We start from the raw sequence: 19392 nt of genomic DNA on the forward strand, positions 1-19392 counted from the left end.
GTTAGACAGCATATTAAAAAGCAGAGACATTACTTTGTCAACAAAGGTCCATGTGGTCAAGACTATGGTTTTTCCAGTGGTCATGTATGGATGTGAGAGTTGGACTATAAAGAAAGCTGAGTGCCGAAGAATTGATGCTTTTGAACTGTGGTGTTGGAGAAGACTCTTGAGAGTCCCTTGGACTGCAAGGAGATCCAACCAGTCCATCCTAAAGGAGATCAGTCCTGGGTGTTCATTGGAAGGACTAATGTTGAGGCTGAAACTCCAATACTTTGGCCACCTGATGTGAAGAGCTGACTCACTGGAAAAGACCCTGATGCTGGGAAAGATTGAGGGCAGGAGGAGAAGGGGACAACAGAGGATGAGATGGTTGGATGGCATCACCAACTCAATGGACATGGGTTTGGGTTGACTCCAGGAGTTGGTGATGGACAGGGAGGTATGGCGTGCTGCGGTTCATGGGGTCACAAACAGTCCGACATGACTGAGCGACTGAACTGAACTGAAGGAGTTACATATATTAACAATTATATCTTCTTGGGCTGATCCATTGATCATTATATGATATCCTCCTTTGTCCCTTATTTCAGCCTTTGTTTTAAACTCTATTTCATCTGACGCCAACTGGTCCCCGGATTTCTTCTCATTGCCATTGCATGAAATACCTATTTAATTCCCTCACTTCAGTCTGTGTGTATCTTCAGATCTGAAGTTAAGTCTCTTGGAGGCAGCTTATACACAAGTCTTGCTTGTATATCCATCTGGTTACTGTCCTTTGATTGAAGCATTTAGTCCATTTACATTTAAGTAATTATTGGTAGGTATGTACATATTGCCATTTTGTTAATTGTTTTAATGATTTTCTACACTATTAGTTCTGAGAAGTAACTTTTTTGATGTCAATAGTGGTAACTTAAAAACTGTATAAAACGTGTCATTCAAAGGTATAAATTTCCCTTTTTTTAACGTTTAAAATCTAAATCTGATTGTAGAGTTAGTTATATTAAGATCATCTATTCATGAGATAATAAAAACTTCACCATATTTTTTAAAATGTGCATTCCAACTTACCTTTCTTTCACCATCATATTTAGAATCAATTCCCAAAATATCCCAAATATTAGCATGAGGAAATTTATTTTGGAGAACACGCTTGACATTGTTCACAGTGAGTATTTTGTGATTCTCCACTTCTTGGTACATCTGTGAAAATAAAGATATTATGATTTTCATCTTACAGTAATTAGTTTTGTTTCTTTTTCCTAGCATGAATATTTACAAAGAACTTATTTCATATTTTCTAAGTTCTAAGCATATTACATACATTCATTTATATATACACACTTACCCCCACATACAGAGATAAGCAAACTATTTTAACAATAAAATCTATCATCTTCTAACTAAAATGGTATTGTGAATATTCTATAGCTTTCAAAATACCGTATCAAGTTTCTATGTTAGTCTATTTTGATTAAGCCAGACTCTATAATTCTTAATAAAACAATGGTTACCTTTATTAAAAAAAAAAATATATATATATATATATATGGGTTTCCCTGGTGGCTCAGAGGTTACAGTGTCTGCCTGCAATGTGGGAGGCCTGGGTTCAATCCCTGGGTCGGGAAGATCCCCTGGAGAAGGAAATGGCAACCCACTCCAGTATTCTTGGACAGAGGAGCCTGATGGGCTACAGTCCACGGGGTCACACACACAAATAGTTTAAATGACTTATTTCAGAAATGTTTATTTTCATTTCCAATTGTTCTTTAGTAAATATCTTAACTAGCTTCTTTTCTATACATCCATTCTTTCTCCAGTCTCAAAATACTTTAATCATACTGGCATAAAGTAAGCTGTTACCCCTTTATTTTTTTCCCCATTTCCCCCTTCACTATAGATCTTCTACCATGACCCAGGCACTGTTCCACATGGGGAAAACAGACAGCTCTGCCTCAAGAAAGATGGTATTTCTGAGCAGATGATTTACTGAAACATTAATGTGAACTTGAGCCAAGACATTCTGGGGAAAGAGCCTACCAAGCAGAGGGGAAAAACTAGTAAGTACAAACATCATTAGGTAGTATTTTGATATATCAAATAAGAATATTATTTTTAGTCCCAATTCACTTGAAGTATTATTGCCAGAGACAATCCTCATATTATGACTGACAGAATCTTCATATTATTCTGCAGAGTAAGGAATTAGCATTCTGCAATTTCCTTTTATCACTATAAACTGTGTAACCTATCCCTTTAAGAGGTGACAGATCTAAAAGTAGCTCTTAGAGTTTGATTTTATGAGTCTCTCAGTTTATGAGGAAGTTTTCTCCTTATATTGAAGTAGAACATACTATGATCTTCAGTTCAGTTCAGTTCAGTCGCTCAGTCGTGTCCAACTCTTTGCGACCCCATGAATCACAGCACGCAAGGCCTCCCTGTCCATCACCAACTCCCGGAGTTCACCCAGACTCACATCCATCGAGTCAGTGATGCCATCCAGCCATCTCATCCTCTGTCGTCCCCTTCTCCTCTTGCCCCCAATCCCTCCCAGCATCAGAGTCTTTTCCAATGAGTCAACTCTTCGCATGAGGTGGCAAAAGTACTGGAGTTTCAGCTTTAGCATCATTCCTTCCAAAGAAATCCCAGGGCTGATCTCCTTCAGAATGGACTGGTTGGATCTCCTTGCAGTCCAAGGGACTCTCAAGAGTCTTCTCCAACACTACAGTTCAAAAGCATCAATTCTTCGGCACTCAGCCTTCTCCACAGTCCAACTCTCACATCCATACATGACCACAGGAAAAACCATAGCCTTGACTAGATGAACCTTTGTTGGCAAAGTAATGTCTCTGCTTTTGAATATGCTATCTAGGTCACTCATAACTTTCCTTCCAAGGAGTAAGCGTCTTTTAATTTCATGGCTGCAATCACCATCTGCAGTGATTTTTGGAGCCCAAAAAATAAAGTCTGACACTGTTTCCACTGTTTCTCCATCTATTTCCCATGAAGTGGTGGGACCGGATGCCATGATCTTAGTTTTCTGAATGTTGAGCTTTAAGCCAACTTTTTCACTCTCCATTTTCACTTTCATCAAGAGGCTTTTTAGTTCCTCTTCACTTTCTGCCATAAGGGTGGTGTCATCTGCATATCTAAGGTTACTGATAACTTCTCCCCGCAGTCTTGATTCCAGCTTTTGCTTCTTCCAGTCCAGAGTTTCTCATGATGTATTCTGCACAGAAGTTAAATAAATAGGGTGACAATATACAGCCTTGATGTACTCCTTTTCCTGTTTGGAACCAGTCTGTTATTCCATGTCCAGTTCTAACTGTTGCTTCCTGACCTGCATACAAATTTCTCAAGAGGCAGATCAGTGGTCTGGTATTCCCATCTCTTTCAGAATTTTCCACATTTTCCACTATGATCTTAATAACTCAAAAAAAGGGGGAAAGTACAGCCTTCTGTAAAACATAAACTGATTAGAAAATAAAATTCTGAATAAAGCAAAAGTTATATATGAAAAGTCTTTGAGGTCAGTCATCTTACTAATTTGTTACTTTAAAAATATTAGGTATTCCTAAGGTATCTAAGTTAGCTAGAATGTCTTACATAAGCTACTTTAGATACATAACAATTCAATCTTCTTATTTATAATTTCAAAAACTTTTTTTGAGGAATTTGCGATGCCATGCAATTTATTCACATTTTAAATAACACAGTTTATATGCAAATGTTTATTAAAAATGCAATCCTTTTTTAAACCAACTCTGTTCCTATGGAAAGCAAAAGACTGTGTGTAATCTAAATATATTAATACACTATGAGAATTTGAGACCTGAAATAAAAATATAAATCCTTTCATTTTCATTAACATGTGTATGTAACATCTTGTAAGCACAAGAGAGAGATTTTCAATCTTGTGAAATTTATAATCTAGTTAGGAAGGCAAACTTGCAGATATGTAAGTACTTTAACCCAAATATTACAGACTTACACCTTTGAACATCATACATAATTTCAAATTTTTGTGATTCAATCTCCAATTGCTTGGCTTCAGAATGTCTAAATTTTTTCCCCAAACTTTAAACTTTCTATTTTGTATTGGGCTATGGGCTTCCCTGGTGGCTCAGATGATAAAGAATCTGCCTGCAATGCAGGAGACCCAGGTTTAATCCCAGGGTTGGGAGGATGCCCTGGAGAAAGACATGGCAACCCAGTCCAGTATTCTTGCTTTGAAAATCCCAAGGACGGAGAAGCCTGGGAAGCTATGGTTCATAGGGTTGCAAAGAGTTGGACATGACAGAAGTGACTTAGCACGCATGCATAGTCTATTAACAATGTTGTGGTAGCTTCAGGTGAATAGCAAAGGGACTCAGCCATATATAATTTTAAGAAATGTTATGTAACTTGGTAAGCAAAAAAAGTATGGGACATTATGAAGTATAACAAAACGAACCATCTCCACGAACAAACCAGATAACACTGAAAATGAACATCACTGTGGATTATAATATCAGTTCAGTTCAGTCGCTCAGTCGTGTCTGAGCCTTTGCGACCCCATGAATTGCAGCACGCAAGGCCTCCCTGTCCATCACCAACTCCCGGAGTTCACTCAAACTCACGTCCATCGAGTTGGTGATGCCATCCAGCCATCTCATCCTCTGTCGTCCCCTTCTCCTCCTGCCCCCAATCCCTCCCAGCATCAGAGTCTTTTCCAACGAGTCAACTCTTCACATGAGGTGACCAAAGTACTGGAGTTTCAGCTTTAGCATCATTCCTTCCAAAGAACACCCAGGACTGATCTCCTTTAGAATGGACTGGCTGGATCTCCTTGCAGTCCAAGGGACTCTCAAGAGTCTTCTCCAACACCACACTTCAAAAGCATCAATTCTTCGGCGCTCAGCTTTCTTCACAGTCCAACTCTCACATCTATACACGACTACTAGAAAAACCATAGCCTTGACTAAACAGACCTTTATGGCAAAGGAATGTCTCTGCTTTTTAATATGTTGTTTAGGTTGGCCATAACTTTTCTTCCAGGGAGTAAGCATCTTTTAATTTCATGGCTGCAATCACCAACTGCAGTGATTTTGGAGCCCAAAAAAATAAAGTCAGCCACTGTTTCTACTGTTTCTCCATCTATTTCCCATGAAGTGATGGGACCAGATGCCATGATCTTCGTTTTCTGAATGTTGAGCTTTAAGCCAACTTTTTCACTCTCCTCTTTCACTTTCATCAAGAGGCTTTTTAGTTCTTTTTCACTTTCTGCCATAAGGGTGGTGTCAACTGCATATGTGAGGTTATTGATACTTCTCCTGGCAATCTATTGGTGAAGCACAATTTTCCTCCCAATGTCATCTCCCTCTATTCCCTCAGAAGCAAGCATCATCTTGTTTATGTTTACCATTTCCTTACCTTTTAAGTTCTAGAGTTTTATCTGAATATATTTCCAGGCACTATGATATTTAGTTTTGTTTGCTTTTTGAGCTTTAAATAGTACATGGTAATATGTCGGCCTTCTATACTTTCATTATGCCTCTAATACATCCATAATTTTAGCATATCATGATCCATCATGTGAAATGATTAAATTTTACTGATTAATATGGATTATATATATATATATATAGTATACCAATATACCATATATATGTAGTTTCCAGTTTGTTGCTATTGTGCATGATTCTGCTAATAGTCTACAGCAACGATTTGTCTCAAAGTATGTGTGTGTGCATGTGTGTAGGGAATATGCAAATTTAACCTCAAATTTTGAAGAACTACAATTGTTTCTCAAAGTGGTTATACCAATTCATATTCTTATAGGCAGTGTAACAGTGTAAAGGAATTTCCATTGTTATCCATTCTCATTAATGTATGATACTGTCAGCTTTCTTAATTACTGCCAGATTATCGGAGATAAGATATATCTCAGGGTAAGCTTTATTTGCATTTTTATGATTTCCGAGATACTCAGTTACCATTAATTGGAATAAACATTTACTTACTTTAATAATTTCAATACATTTTGGCTTCACATTAATGTATCCTCTAATATTTTGAAAAATCTCTTTATGTATTTTTTTCATTGGGTTTTTCAATTTGCAGGAAATCTAATACATATCATGTACTGCAAATATTTCTCTTCCTTGGAACTTTTTCCTTCACTACTTTGTGATATCTGTTTTATGATATCTGATGAACAATGCACTGGTTTTCATTTGTAAGTAGCTAAATCTATCAGTATTCTCCTTCAGACTCATAATTTTTAAAATATTATTGAGGAACCTTAACTCCTTTGGGGTCCTAATTTCTTTCTAACATCTTAATGCTTTGTTTTTCACACTAACTTTTTAAACTACCTGATATTATTTTTTACATAAGGTGTGAGATCCTATCTGTTTGTACCAGATTATCATTAACTGCCCAGCTACCAGCTGTTTAAGTCCATTCCAATATGATAGGAAGTTATAATAATGGTTGACAAGCCATAGAACAATAAATATAAAAATCAATAGATTTTTAAAGCTATAATCTGACTCTCTTCACACCAACAATACAGTTCTTTAATGCATTTATATTTCCATTATGAGCCATAAGAGAGCCACCATTATAAAATAATCTTCTTACCTCATGTTACTTCCTTAATCAGATTCTTACCAATGTCTTAGTTTGTCAGATTCAGTATCAATCTTATTGTTTATCATTTTGATACCAATTTGCTGCCATGAAGTTTTCCTCCTTTGAAAATTTCTACGAAGTCTTATAAATTTTGTCACTTAGAACATTTAAATTTGAAATAATCTTCTCCATTCATGATTTTAGTCAAAACCCAGTTCAAGAATTCTCTAATTATTTTCTATCAATATGCTTCCTCTAAATTTATGTATAGAATTTATGTTCCTTTATCAGTTGGGTAAACGTAAACAAATTCAGATTTTGGCTGAGCCTCAGTTGCCTTGTTTATAAAGTGGGGACAATATTGTGTACTTAAGCTGAGAGTTGCAAGAATCATTCATCTTGTGCACTAATCTATCATGACAGTTTTTATAAACTAAAATGTTAAAACAAATAGTAATAATGATAACACAAAAACACTCTACATTCTGAAGAAACTATATGTAGTGCATTAACTCACATGTACTATGAACATAAACGCTTGTGATACACCATTCTCTTCTGCAATATAATTGAAAGCTCGCCAAAGGGCAACTCCAACATCATTTTTTCCATCAACCTCATCATCTGTATTAACAATGAACACAAAACCAATTCTAGGAAAGAAGATGAATAAGAAATGTTACAACTCCCTCTTGAACCATAACAAACCACTTATTTTAAACATTATTAGACTTCAACATCTAGATGGAGGGAATGAGTTAACAGATGGGGTAAAGAAGAGTATCACTGTTTGAAAAGGTTTGATTTGTAATGACTATTCACCAAAATTCTCATCTCTGTAGGAGTCTTCCAAAATGTAAAACTCTTTGGTAGTGACATTATCAAGTGGCTACTTTTTTTTCCAGAAAAAAAAAGGGGGGGCCGAGAAGTGTACTCTTAACACAACCATAGGAAATGGATCTATCTTTAAGCACCCAAAGTGACAAGATCATTCTCTCAGGAAGGTAATACAGTAAACAAGATTAGCAAGCAGGTGTGATTAACAGAGTCTATCATAAGGGTGTATGATTCTTCACAACATACAGCACTGAGATAACATCACTTTGAATTCCACATTAACACCCTGTGTAACACAACGTGAACATCACTGGATTTCCTTCAATTGACAGTTATAAATTGACAATTACCTAAGAGGAATTTTATGATGATAGAAAAGTTCAGCAACTTTTATAAAATCCATGGTATATTCTTGAGCAGGATCAATAAACAGAACCTAAAAAAAAGTAGACAGTCTATAATCACCATTTTAACACTTCAGAATTTTTATGAAATTGAAATTTAATATAATTTCTGTAACTAAAAGTATGAAATTCAAGGTAAATTTCTTAAAACTTTCTAGTAAAGAATTTTGAGGAATGTATATAGGAGTTTCATAGTTTATGATGAATTTCTAAAAGCTATCCACTCAAATATAATAATACATGAAATTTAATCAGATTACTCATCTTCTTTTTGAAGCACAGCTCAAAGTAAATGTTTTCGTTTTTTTTTATTGGAAGTGAAATACCTTATTCTAAGTTTTCACTGGATTTTCTGTGATAAATTTTTAAAAAAAGAAACAAATTGAATTTTGACCAAAAAAATAATGGCTTAACATCTGCTGTAGGAACTAAGATATTCACTTACTATGTGAAAAACTGTAAAAGCCCTCGATGTTTTCTCCACAGTTTAAATTTCTGTAAGGTTACCTAACACTGTAATAATGAACATTTATATGCACAGATTACAAAGTAGTATTTATTTTTCCCTTAAATGTACTGAAATTTATTAATTCTTATAGAAGTAAAGTTTGATCATAAATTCCTTTTAGAAAATTTAATAGTAACCCATCAACTTAATATTGGTATTATAAAAGTACATGGGGATAAAACAATAAAAGGCAGGTATAAACAATAAAACAATAAACAGGTATAAAACAATAAAAGGCCTGCTAGCTTGTGAAACCTAGTCAGCCATGCCACCTCAAGCTTATTACATTAGGCAAATACTTTCTTATTACTCAGATGACTAATTACCAACAGCAAGGTAGTACCAAAAAAACCAGTGATATCTTTATAAAAGATGCACACAAAATTTCAAAATATAAAACTCACCAAATTATGAAAATTACGCCTTATGAAAGGTATACTTCCAGGGAATACTGGTTTCAAAAGTTCCTGGTAACTTGAAGGCCATGTTAAATACATCTCATCAGTTTCTAAGTTATTAACCCACTAGAAAAGAATCCAGAAAGCTGTGAAAGCTATATTAATACTTAAATCATTTTCAAAGCCAAATCTGACTTTATCAAATAGCAAGTGAAATATACCTAAGATTTTCTACATTTCTGATTAAGTATAAGACGCTAGATGAATATTCTATAAGGAACAAACATTATGTGCAACAATTTTACATTCCCATAGCCTTTACATTTCCTTTGAAACAATTGACTATTTACTTGTTTGTTTTTCATATTAAAAAATTAAACTATATTAAATAGTCTTCATAAACCATTTAAGGTATAGGAGGCAATGAGGTCATTCACCTCTCTAAAATTTAAAAGTTTGGACGTAAGGAAAATAAAATGACTTAGAAAAATTAAATTTTTAAAACCGACACTTAGGACATCCAGTTCTAATCAAGGTGGAATAGCTTATATTTAACTGGCCCTCTCTCCTGAAACAATGACAACAGGAAGAGAAAACCATTGTTTAGAGGCTTTGAGGTATGGGTCAATCAACAATCAAGAACTAAGGAGCTACAACCCTTGAAAGCAGGAGGAACATGAGGCAAGCACCACATTCACCTCAATTTTGTTCCCGGGGGCATTTTCACAACTGCAGTCTGAAGGAAGATAATTCAAACAGCAAATGACAGTCATATCTGGCTCTCCAATATGGAAAAGATATATGATGTGAGTATCTTATCCCCTTGGTGGTGAATTATATTTTTTTTATTTCAAGTGAGAAACCAGCATTATGCTTTATGCACCAGTCCCACTGAACTTGAATTCACGACTGGAGGTTGAGTAGCTTTTGATGTGGATCAAAACAGCTGAATGGGTTTATTTAAAATGCAGATTCCTTGGCACCACTTCAGACCTACTAAATAATTCCCATTCAAAACAAGTGCCCTACGTGATTCTTATCACAAATACTAAAGTTAGAAAACTATAGAAATGACACAATTTATGGCCATGAGTGCTGGGTGAAGCAGTTGAGGTGATATCCGGATCCGTTTTGGAGAACTACGGAGACAACACGGGAAATCACGTTGACTAGGTCCCCAGACACTGACTGCCCTGCCTCTAGTCTCAGGTGAGCATACACACAGAAGCAGCAACAGGAACTAGAAGGGCGCCTCACAAAGTCGTGTGCAGAACTGGCACTGACAGTCCAAAGATCTACCTCCATCTGTTCTGCTGGTCATAACTCAGGCCCTGGCTATCTACTAGGCTTCCAAGATACTGAAAAGAAGATGTTGTCATTTATTGATTAGAACCTGTAAAACAACCTCAACGTCCAGGGAGTTATACAAGTCAACAAAGAATCACAGGATAGGTCAATCTGTTAGAGGCTGATACTCATTCTGAAGGAAGAAAAGACTTATAGTTCACATCTTTTGAGTTCTTTTGGGGGAGTGACATTAGCTAAAACATCTAAGTAAGAAATTCCAAAACTTCATCCTTATACAAAAACATGGAAAAACTAGAAAATCTGTGGGAATGATCATTTTCAGAACCATGAAAACCAATCAAAATTTTACAGCAACCCTAAGAGTGTTTATTCAAGAAAAAACGCTGAATCTCAGTAAGAACACTGAGATTTGTGGTATTGTAATAATTTACCTCAATCCCATTTACTGCTACCAGCCTAAACAGTAGCCTTGAAAATGACAGCTCACATTCCAGTACCAATATTGGAAGCAGGAGAATGGGCTTTATTCTGAAAGAATTGTAACTTTTTGTCTGAACTGTCTGGTGACTTCCTAGAAAACCTTCTGAAGAGTCTTGCCTTTACCCTGCCTCACTCATAATTTGCCTAGTATGAAAGCTGTTACTCTAACTTATGTAAAACATTTACTGGAAAATGTTTAGACACTCCTGAAATAGAAAATCGTTGGAATACACGTTGAAGTAACTACAAACCTAGTGAGGAAAGGTTGGGAAATGGGAAATAGGGCTTTGAGAGGTTCTGATGAATTCCTGGGAATGTACAAGGCCATGGACATGCTCAGGAAAGACCGAGAGAAGGCCCAAAATTCTCACTTCTGGTTGACTTTCAAGCTCTATGCAAACAAGAATTGAAGGTGAATGCAGAGATACAGACCGCCTGGTTGAATGTTCAGTGTGTGCTACTCTCCCTCCCTCCACGTGTGACACACACAAAGCACCTCTGTCCAGATGCAAAGATTGGGAGATTTTCTGGTTCCAGGTATTTAAGTAAAATCTCGGTCCAGTAGTTAGCAGATGAATAGGCTAACCTAACAGAGATTTCTGTGGCCACACATGAAAAAGAATACAGACTCTATAAAATGAGTCACTATTAAACAACAGCAAACAGCAATAATCACAAATCCCAGGGAGGGGTGAGAATCTGACTTCTAGGAAGTGCCACAGTATTCAGTATTTCAACAAAAAAAAATAAAAGGCAATGAAAAATTCTAAATTAAACATAAGGAAACAATTCCATTTATAGTAACATCAGAAAGTGTAAAATACTTAAAAATAATTTAACAACCCTGAAACTTACACTGAAAGCTGCAAAACGCTGTTGAAAGAAATTACGCTAAATAAATGGAAAGGCACCTCACATTCACGGATTGGAAGATGTCTAAATAGTAACTGTAATATGTCTAAATGGCAATATTCCTTAAATAATTTATCGATTCAACAAAATATCAATTAAAATTCCAGCTTGTCTTTTTTTTTTTTTTTAACAGAAATGGACAAGCTCATTCCATAATTCAAAAAGAAAGGAAAAAGGTGTAAAATGCCAAGACAATCTTAAAGATGAAGAATAAAGTTGTAGGACTTTAAAAATTAAAAATTCACAATTTTTAAAGTCACTACAAAGCTACAGTAAAAAAAATAAACAGTCTGGTGCTGGAGATATAGATCAACAGAACTGAACTCAAAGTCCAGAAATAAACCCACATGTCTAGTCAACTGATTAACAGCATCATTATTGGACGAGGACAAGGAAATTTGCCTTTATGACTGTGGGGTGTGGTTGTCAAGTTACACTCTTAACTAAAATACAAAAAATAGTTGTAAGGGTAGTTCTGCTACAATATGACCAAAGACCCCATCACTGTGGGTGGTCTGGCACCGTGAACTAAAAAGAAATTACAATCCAGAGGAGCCAAACACATAATCCTATGATACTTTTTACTGACTTTTCACATACCTGAGGTACTATATAAAGGCTGCAAACACACAGCAATTAAAGTAGATAAAATCTAAACTGTGACTCCTGAAGTCTGAGATAGAGAAACCTGAAATGATAAGTCAGGGATGGAAGAAAACTAATAACCCTTAAGTTCTTCCTCAATTCTCAACCAGACTTTTAGGAAATAAACTGCCAACCCCTCATATTTTGAGGGGGAGGGTATAAACATAGAAATCAGAAATGACTTAACTCAGAGACTCAGCTTTGTCTGTAAAGACAAAAACTAAGGAGAGAGATTCGGGGGGAAAACAATTTAAAGCAAAGTACTGCATTCATTCATGAATAACTTTGTTTTGACATTAAGATATTCAGCAATTTTGGGGGGGCGTACTTCCTATTAAATAAGATGGTTTTTCCTGTGGTCATGTATGGATGTGAGAGTTGGACTGTGAAGAAGGCTGAGCGCCAAAGAATTGATGCTTTGGAACTGTGGTGATGGAGAAGACCCTTGAGAGTCCCTTGGACTGCAAGGAGATCCAACCAGTCCATTCTGAAGGAGATCAGCCCTGGGATTTCTTTGGAGGAATGATGCTAAAGCTGAAACTTCAGTACTTTGGCCACCTCATGCGAAGAGCTGACTCACTGGAAAAGACTCTGATGCTTTTGAGAGGGATTCGGGGCAGGAGGAGAAGGGGACGACAGAGGATGAGATGGCTGGATGGCATCACTGACTCGATGGACATGAGTCTGAGTGAACTCCGGGAGTTGGTGATGGACAGGGAGGCCTGGCGTGCTGTGATTCATGGGGTCGCAAAGAGTCGGACACGACTGAGCGACTGAACTGAACTGAACCGAACCGATGAATGTTGACGGTATTTAACAAAGTCCTGGAGTGGGGGGCACTTACATTCCATTGGAAAAAGATTATAAACGAATACATATCATAATGGGTGGTAGCAAATGCTATGAAGCAAAAATAAAGCTTACGTGTGAGCTAATTTTGCTGCTCTAACAGACCAAGTTGAACAGTACTGAGACCTCAGAGGTCTGCATTTTGTGCCAGTTAATCTTTCTGGAGGTAGCTAGAGAATTAAGTCTCAGAAACAATTTTCTATTCAGACAGGCACTTTCCAAGTGTAAAAATAGAAGCATCTGAGACATAAAGCTTCCCTTAATAGTATGTAAAATAGATACTTTAAAAATTACTAGCCTTAGAAGGGATGAAATTCTTATACATGCTACAATATGGATGAACCTTGAAAACATCATGGTGAGTGAAACAAGTCAGGCATAATTGGACAAATATCATATGACTACCCTTACATGCAGTATGGGAAGAGGCAAATTCACAGAGACAAAAAGTAGAACAGAGGTTACCAGGCACTTAAGGGAGAAGGGAATGGGTATCTATTTGAAATGATGAAGTTCTGGAAACAGATAATGGTGACAGTTGGACAAGACTGTGAATATATTGAATGCCAATGAATTACAGACTTAAAATGCCTAACAGAGCATTACCTTATATTATATTTTACCTCAATAAAAATTACTTCCAAGAAGTTCCTTGGAAAAGAATGCCTCCTCATAGTGTCCAAGAGCTGGGCAAGAGAGGAGGCTTTATAGCATACAGGAGGAGACTCTGTGGGCGGTGTGGGCAATGGGAACAGCATCAGGAGACTGCTCCCCCCATGTGACTGACCATCTTCCACAGCCAACCTTGGAGGATAAGGATGCTATTTCATAAATGGAGTTGGAAAGTTTCTTTACAGGTCTATTTGTTATGTTGAGAATAGCTTTGAAAATTACTTCCCTCATTTTATCTCACCCCAATTTTTGTGCAAATGGTCAAAAGCATAAATGCTTAAAATAAAAGGCACAAAGAATTAAAGTAACTATCATGGTCATTCCTCTTACTGATAAAAACATTATTAGAAAAAGATATCTGTTATTGAGTATAAAGAGATCCAAGTAAGAGTAAAATTCAGTCAGTGAGAGGACATGGTCTAAACAGTAGTTAAAAAAAAAAAACAACCTGGAGCCAACAAACAAGTAACTTATAAAACTGTCCTAGAAAATACAATGGTCCAACTAACAAATAACAGATGTAGTTTGTCTTCAGTCTGAGGTCTCTGATGTTCAGGCAACGCAGCAGTTCTTTGGTGCTGTTATCATTCCCTGATTCCTGGATGGCTGACTAACTCTATAGGTGGGAAGATTGTTCTGGCCGGAAAAGGAGGAAATAAGCCATTTCCACCTATTAGGCCATACCATGGACTATTTTTATGCTTTAAAGAAGGAAAAGTGATGTGATCAGATATCAAAAAAATTCACTTAGGCTGTAATACATGGACCAGAACATCAGGAAGCCACCACAAATTGTTGGGCAAGATTTTCACTATATTAAGGTGGTATTCATATATTCCTCAGGTATTAACCATTTGGTATTTTGTTGCTGCTGTTGCTTAGGCAGTTATTCTGTTGTTCTCATTTTACCTTTAAAGCTGGAAAGGATACTGAATGAGCTGCGTAGATATTCTCCTGAGGAAGTACAGAGAATACAAGAAAGGGGAAAGGAAGATCTACGGGGGAGAAGGAATGAGTCTGGTTTTACTTTTTCTTCTCACTCCTATAACCTCTTTCAAAATGCTTAAATTAATTCTAAAGTCTGCCAATATCTGGTTTTAAGTCTTAAGTCTACTAAAGGTTTTTTGGTTTTTTTTTCTTTTTTGACTGGTTGATACTTTATTTATTTTTTTTAATTTTATTTTTAAACTTTACATAATTGTATTAGTTTTGCCAAATATCAAAATGAATCCGCCACAGGTATACATGTGTTCCCCATCCTGAACCCTCCTCCCTCCTCCCTCCCCAAACCATCCCTCTGGGTCGTCCCAGTGCTCTAGCCCCAAGCATCCAGTATCGTGCATCGATCCTGGACTGGCATCTCGTTTCATACATGATATTTTACATGTTTCAATGCCATTCTCCCAAATCTTCCCACCCTCTCCCTCTCCCACAGAGTCCATAAGGCTGTTCTATATATCAGTGTCTCTTTTGCTGTCTCGTACACAGGGTTATTGTTACCATCTTTCTAAATTCCATATATATGCGTTAGTATACTGTATTGGTGTTTTAAAATGAGAAATTACAGGAGCACTTACCATGATAGAAGAATGTCTAATATCCAGTGCATAGGTATGATCCCAACTACGTGTGCTTAATTTTAAAAACTTGCTCATATCTTCTCCTTTGAGCCCAAGACTGTGAAGACCATTCATCATTTTTCCTTCCAGTTTCAGCATATCCAAAAGACTTTAGGTTTAAAGAAAAGAAATGTTTTACTTTGATTTGCCAAAATTTTTTATTAAATCCTTTAAAGTTCATAAATATCTCAAAGCATTAGAAACAAGTCTCTCTGGTATTTTTATTAATAGCAGAAAAACACATTATTAAACTCATTAACAAATAGGACAAGAATTTCTAATTAGTTATCTAGTGTAAACTATGCTGAGTTTTTTTTTAAGTTATAACAAAATCTTCTTTAAAGGGCAAGACATTAAGGTATATATATATTATATTCCTTCACCAAGGAAGTGAAAATATGTTCATTCCTGAGCAAGCCAAAAATGAAGGGAAAAAATACAGTAGAGGTCATTCTCTTGATACAAAAAACAAGATCAAACATGACCTAAAATACAAAGTTTCATAAAAGTATGAAAGTTCACATGTTTAGAATACATATTAAAATTTCTAATTGCATATATAATAATTTGATAGCTCTTAGTACTACTAATGTTAGAAAGTATCATTGCTAAAAGTAACATCATCATCAGTAAAGGACCTTATTGACAAAGAGTCAGGGCAATTTGATACTTTAAACCACTGCTTATCAGGTTCACTCTGGATCTCATAACAACCTCAGGAAGTCTCAAGAGATGCCAATGAGACTCAGAGAGATGAAACCTCCTGCCCAGGAACTCAGCCAGTGGACTCACAGAGCTGAGACACGAAGGCCATCTGCAAAATAGGTAAGGCTGTACAGACCATGGTAAAATATGTTCATGTTGGGGAAGGTAAAATCTACTAGGCAAGGAGGAATTCTGATTATTACTTTTTGAAAACAAGTGTTTCTATTTATTATATTTAACCCAAGTGCTTCATTCAAAAATCCATTCATGGAAATCACCTTGCCTTTCAGAAATGAACAGAATCAGAATAAAGTGATATACGGGTTTTAGATATATATTCTTAGGGAGGACTATAGAAATCTACATTTAAAGAGAAGAGATCTAATATCTAAACTCCTAAGAAGGCTGTTTTAGAAGTATTTCAAGCTGGCCCATATGACATCAGCTCAGCATGTGTTCCTAGACAGTTCTGACTGTATTACAAAGTAGACTTTGTACCATTCCCTCCAAATGTATTAGAAGATGAGTGTGATAAAAAAAGCACCAGCTTGAATATCATAAATTACCAATAATAAGATTTAGTCGGGGCTATAACACTGCACTGAGTGTAGCTTCTTAAAGTTCTTAATCCCTTTAAAATTTCTCTTTTGTAAAGTAAGAATTGTGGATGGCACTGCCAATGTTCTCTCCATTTAAAAAATGTTATGATGCTTATTGAAGAGATACTTTTTATGTGATAGAATTATAACACTCTTCATAGCTTCTGTAACTACCATCTTTGTTATCACAACCTAGTTTTCAAGGAAACATATCAACAGAAAAACTAGATAGAGCTACGTGGTGTGGTACACTGAAAAGGGCATGAGATTTCAAACCTCGAAACCACTTGCTAGTTGTATCCCTATCTTTATGTGAGATCTGAGTCTTTGTTTCCCCATACATAAAAAGAGAACAGCAAGAATCACCTGATAGGATATTACGATTAAATGAATTTACTACTAAGCACACAGTTGCTCTCAACAGCACCAGTTTCTTCCTTGCTCTTTTCAAATATTGAATTTTGGATACAAAATTAAAAAAAAAAAAAACCTGGTTCTTGAAATATAATATGTTTATCAGAAAAACTTATCTCTGTATTGTTAAATAACAAAAACTATTCTTCATGCTTCTCTTTTAATAGTTACTAGGAAAACAATAGAATGAAAAAGACTACAGAGATCTCTTCAAGAAAATTAGCTACCAAGGGAACATTTCATACAAAGATGGGCATAATAAAGTGCCGGGAGCCGGCATATTGCATATTGAGTGCATATTGCATATTGAGTGCATATTGCATATTGAGTGCAGCACTTTTCAGGATCTGGAATAGCTCAACTGGAATTCTATCACTGCCGGTAGCCAGCGTGAGGAACTCCACCCATGACAAAGGTCATGAGGAAGGAGGCTTGGCATACGCAAAGGCGGGATCAAGCCTCAGGAGTCTCCCTGGAAATTCTCGAGCAATCTACCCCCAAAACCAGAGTCTGCCTACTTTCTGCTTTGTGCTTTCACCTACACCTCTGACTTTACGGGGGGCTGTCCCCCACTACCTCTCTGAAAAAAGTTAGCTTACAGCTCCAGTTAATAATTCCTGGGTGTGACAGTGTTTAACTTACAAACTCCTTTGGAAATCCTCTAGCCTGCCTGAATAGGTTTTTCCGGCCTCATGTGATTGTTCACAGCCTCCCAACTGTGAGAGGCAGGAGATGTTCTAAACTGTCTAAACACAGATTCTTTTGAGTAGTTAAAAGATTGATTAGAAATTGTATTGGTGAAGGGATTTTCACTTGTTGGACCAATGTTTGCTGCTAAGTCTCCATATCCCTTACCTACTGTGTCCTTGGCAGTGTATTGATTAATATAGTTGGTGTAAGTAGTAGCTTTAATGTTTGTAACCTGGGACCCTTGAGTTAATTCTTTTTCTTGTTATAGCCCACCACACCTTTGCGCTGTAGGAATGCAACTTTATCTAATGCTTTTGGAGGGTGGCTCCTGACCAATCACCTTTAGAGAAAAATAAGTTTTCTGAAGAAAAGGTCTTAAAATGTTAACAGGCCTCCGGGCCAGAAGATGATGCAAATCACCTAAGCTTTTGCATATGATAAGTTTGCAGGAAGAAAGCCTGGTTTGCTGCAAGACTCTACCCCTTCCCCCATTATCCTCTATGCATAACTTAAGGTATAAAAACTACTTTGGAAAATAAAGTGCGGGCCTTGTTCACCGAAACTTGGTCTCACCATGTCGTTCTTTCTCTTACCTTCTGGCTGAATTATTCAGCCTCTTTTCTCCACTGAATTTCCTCACTGAGCTATCCTTATCTCAGCCTCTTTTCTCCACTGAATTTTCCTACTGAGCTATCCTCATTCTATTACTCTTTATATCCTTAATTAACGTTTAATTAAGCAATTGTTTCCTGATCTTCGCCTACGCCGTCTCTCCTTCGAATACCCTGGTTCAGCCGGGGCTGGTCCCCGGCAATAAAGGACAGAAAAGATATGGACCTAACAAAAGCACAAGATATTAAGAAGAGGTGGCAAGAATACTCAGAAGAACTATTTAAAAAAGATCTGCATGACCCAGATAATCACGATGATGTGATTACTCACCTAGAGCCAGACATCCTGGAATGCGAAGTCAAGTGGGCCTTAGGAAGCATCACTACAAATAAAGCTAGTGGAGGTGATGGAATTCCAGTTGAGCTATTTCAAATCCTGGAAGATGATGCTGTGAAAGTGCTACACTCAATATGCCAGCAAATTTGGAAAACTCAGCAGTGGCCACAGGACTGGAAAAGGTCAGTTTTCATTCCGATCCCAAAGAAAAGCAATGCCAAAGAATGCTCAAACTACTGCACAATTGCACTCATCTCACACACTAGTAAAGTGATGCTTAAAATTCTCCAAGCCAGGCTTCAACAGCATGTGAACCATGAACTTCCAGATGTTCGAGCTGGTTTTAGAAAAGGCAGAGGAACCAGAAATCAAATTGCCAACATCTGCTGGATCATTGAAAAAGCGAGAGAGTTCCAGAAAAACATCTATTTCTGCTTTATTGACTATGCCAAAGCCTTTGACTGTGTGGACCACAAAAAATTCTGGGAAATTCTTCAAGAGATGGGAATACCAAACCACCTGACCTGCCTCTTGAGAAACCTCTATGCAGGTCAGGAAGCAACAGCTGGAACTGGACATGGAACAACAGACTGGTTCCAAATTGGGAAAGGAGTATGTCAACGCTGTATATTGTCACCCTGCTTATTTAACTTATATGTAGAATACATCATGAGAAATGCTGGACTGGATGAAGCACAAGCTGGAAGCAAGATTTCCGGGAGAAATATCAATGACCTCAGATATGCAGATACACCACCCTTATGGCAGAAAGCAAAGAGGAATTAAAAA

General features: G+C 36.7%; 1 protein-coding gene across 2 annotated transcripts in view; it reads right to left on the reverse strand.

Annotated features, from left to right (window-relative positions):
* Positions 1 to 19392, reverse strand: part of UGGT2 (UDP-glucose glycoprotein glucosyltransferase 2) — a 148115-nt gene that overhangs the window by 74155 nt on the left and 54568 nt on the right. For both annotated transcript variants that reach the window (XM_061435226.1, XM_061435227.1), the window contains exons 12-16: positions 15206 to 15356; positions 8769 to 8888; positions 7803 to 7888; positions 7133 to 7268; positions 1072 to 1203 (exon numbers count right to left, since the gene is read on the reverse strand). In XM_061435226.1, the coding sequence (XP_061291210.1) occupies positions 1072 to 1203; positions 7133 to 7268; positions 7803 to 7888; positions 8769 to 8888; positions 15206 to 15356 (625 nt within the window). The remainder of the gene's footprint in view (positions 1 to 1071; positions 1204 to 7132; positions 7269 to 7802; positions 7889 to 8768; positions 8889 to 15205; positions 15357 to 19392) is intronic.

The sequence above is a fragment of the Bos javanicus genome, chromosome 12 (assembly GCF_032452875.1).
Source record: "Bos javanicus breed banteng chromosome 12, ARS-OSU_banteng_1.0, whole genome shotgun sequence".
Taxonomy (NCBI): domain Eukaryota; kingdom Metazoa; phylum Chordata; class Mammalia; order Artiodactyla; family Bovidae; genus Bos; species Bos javanicus.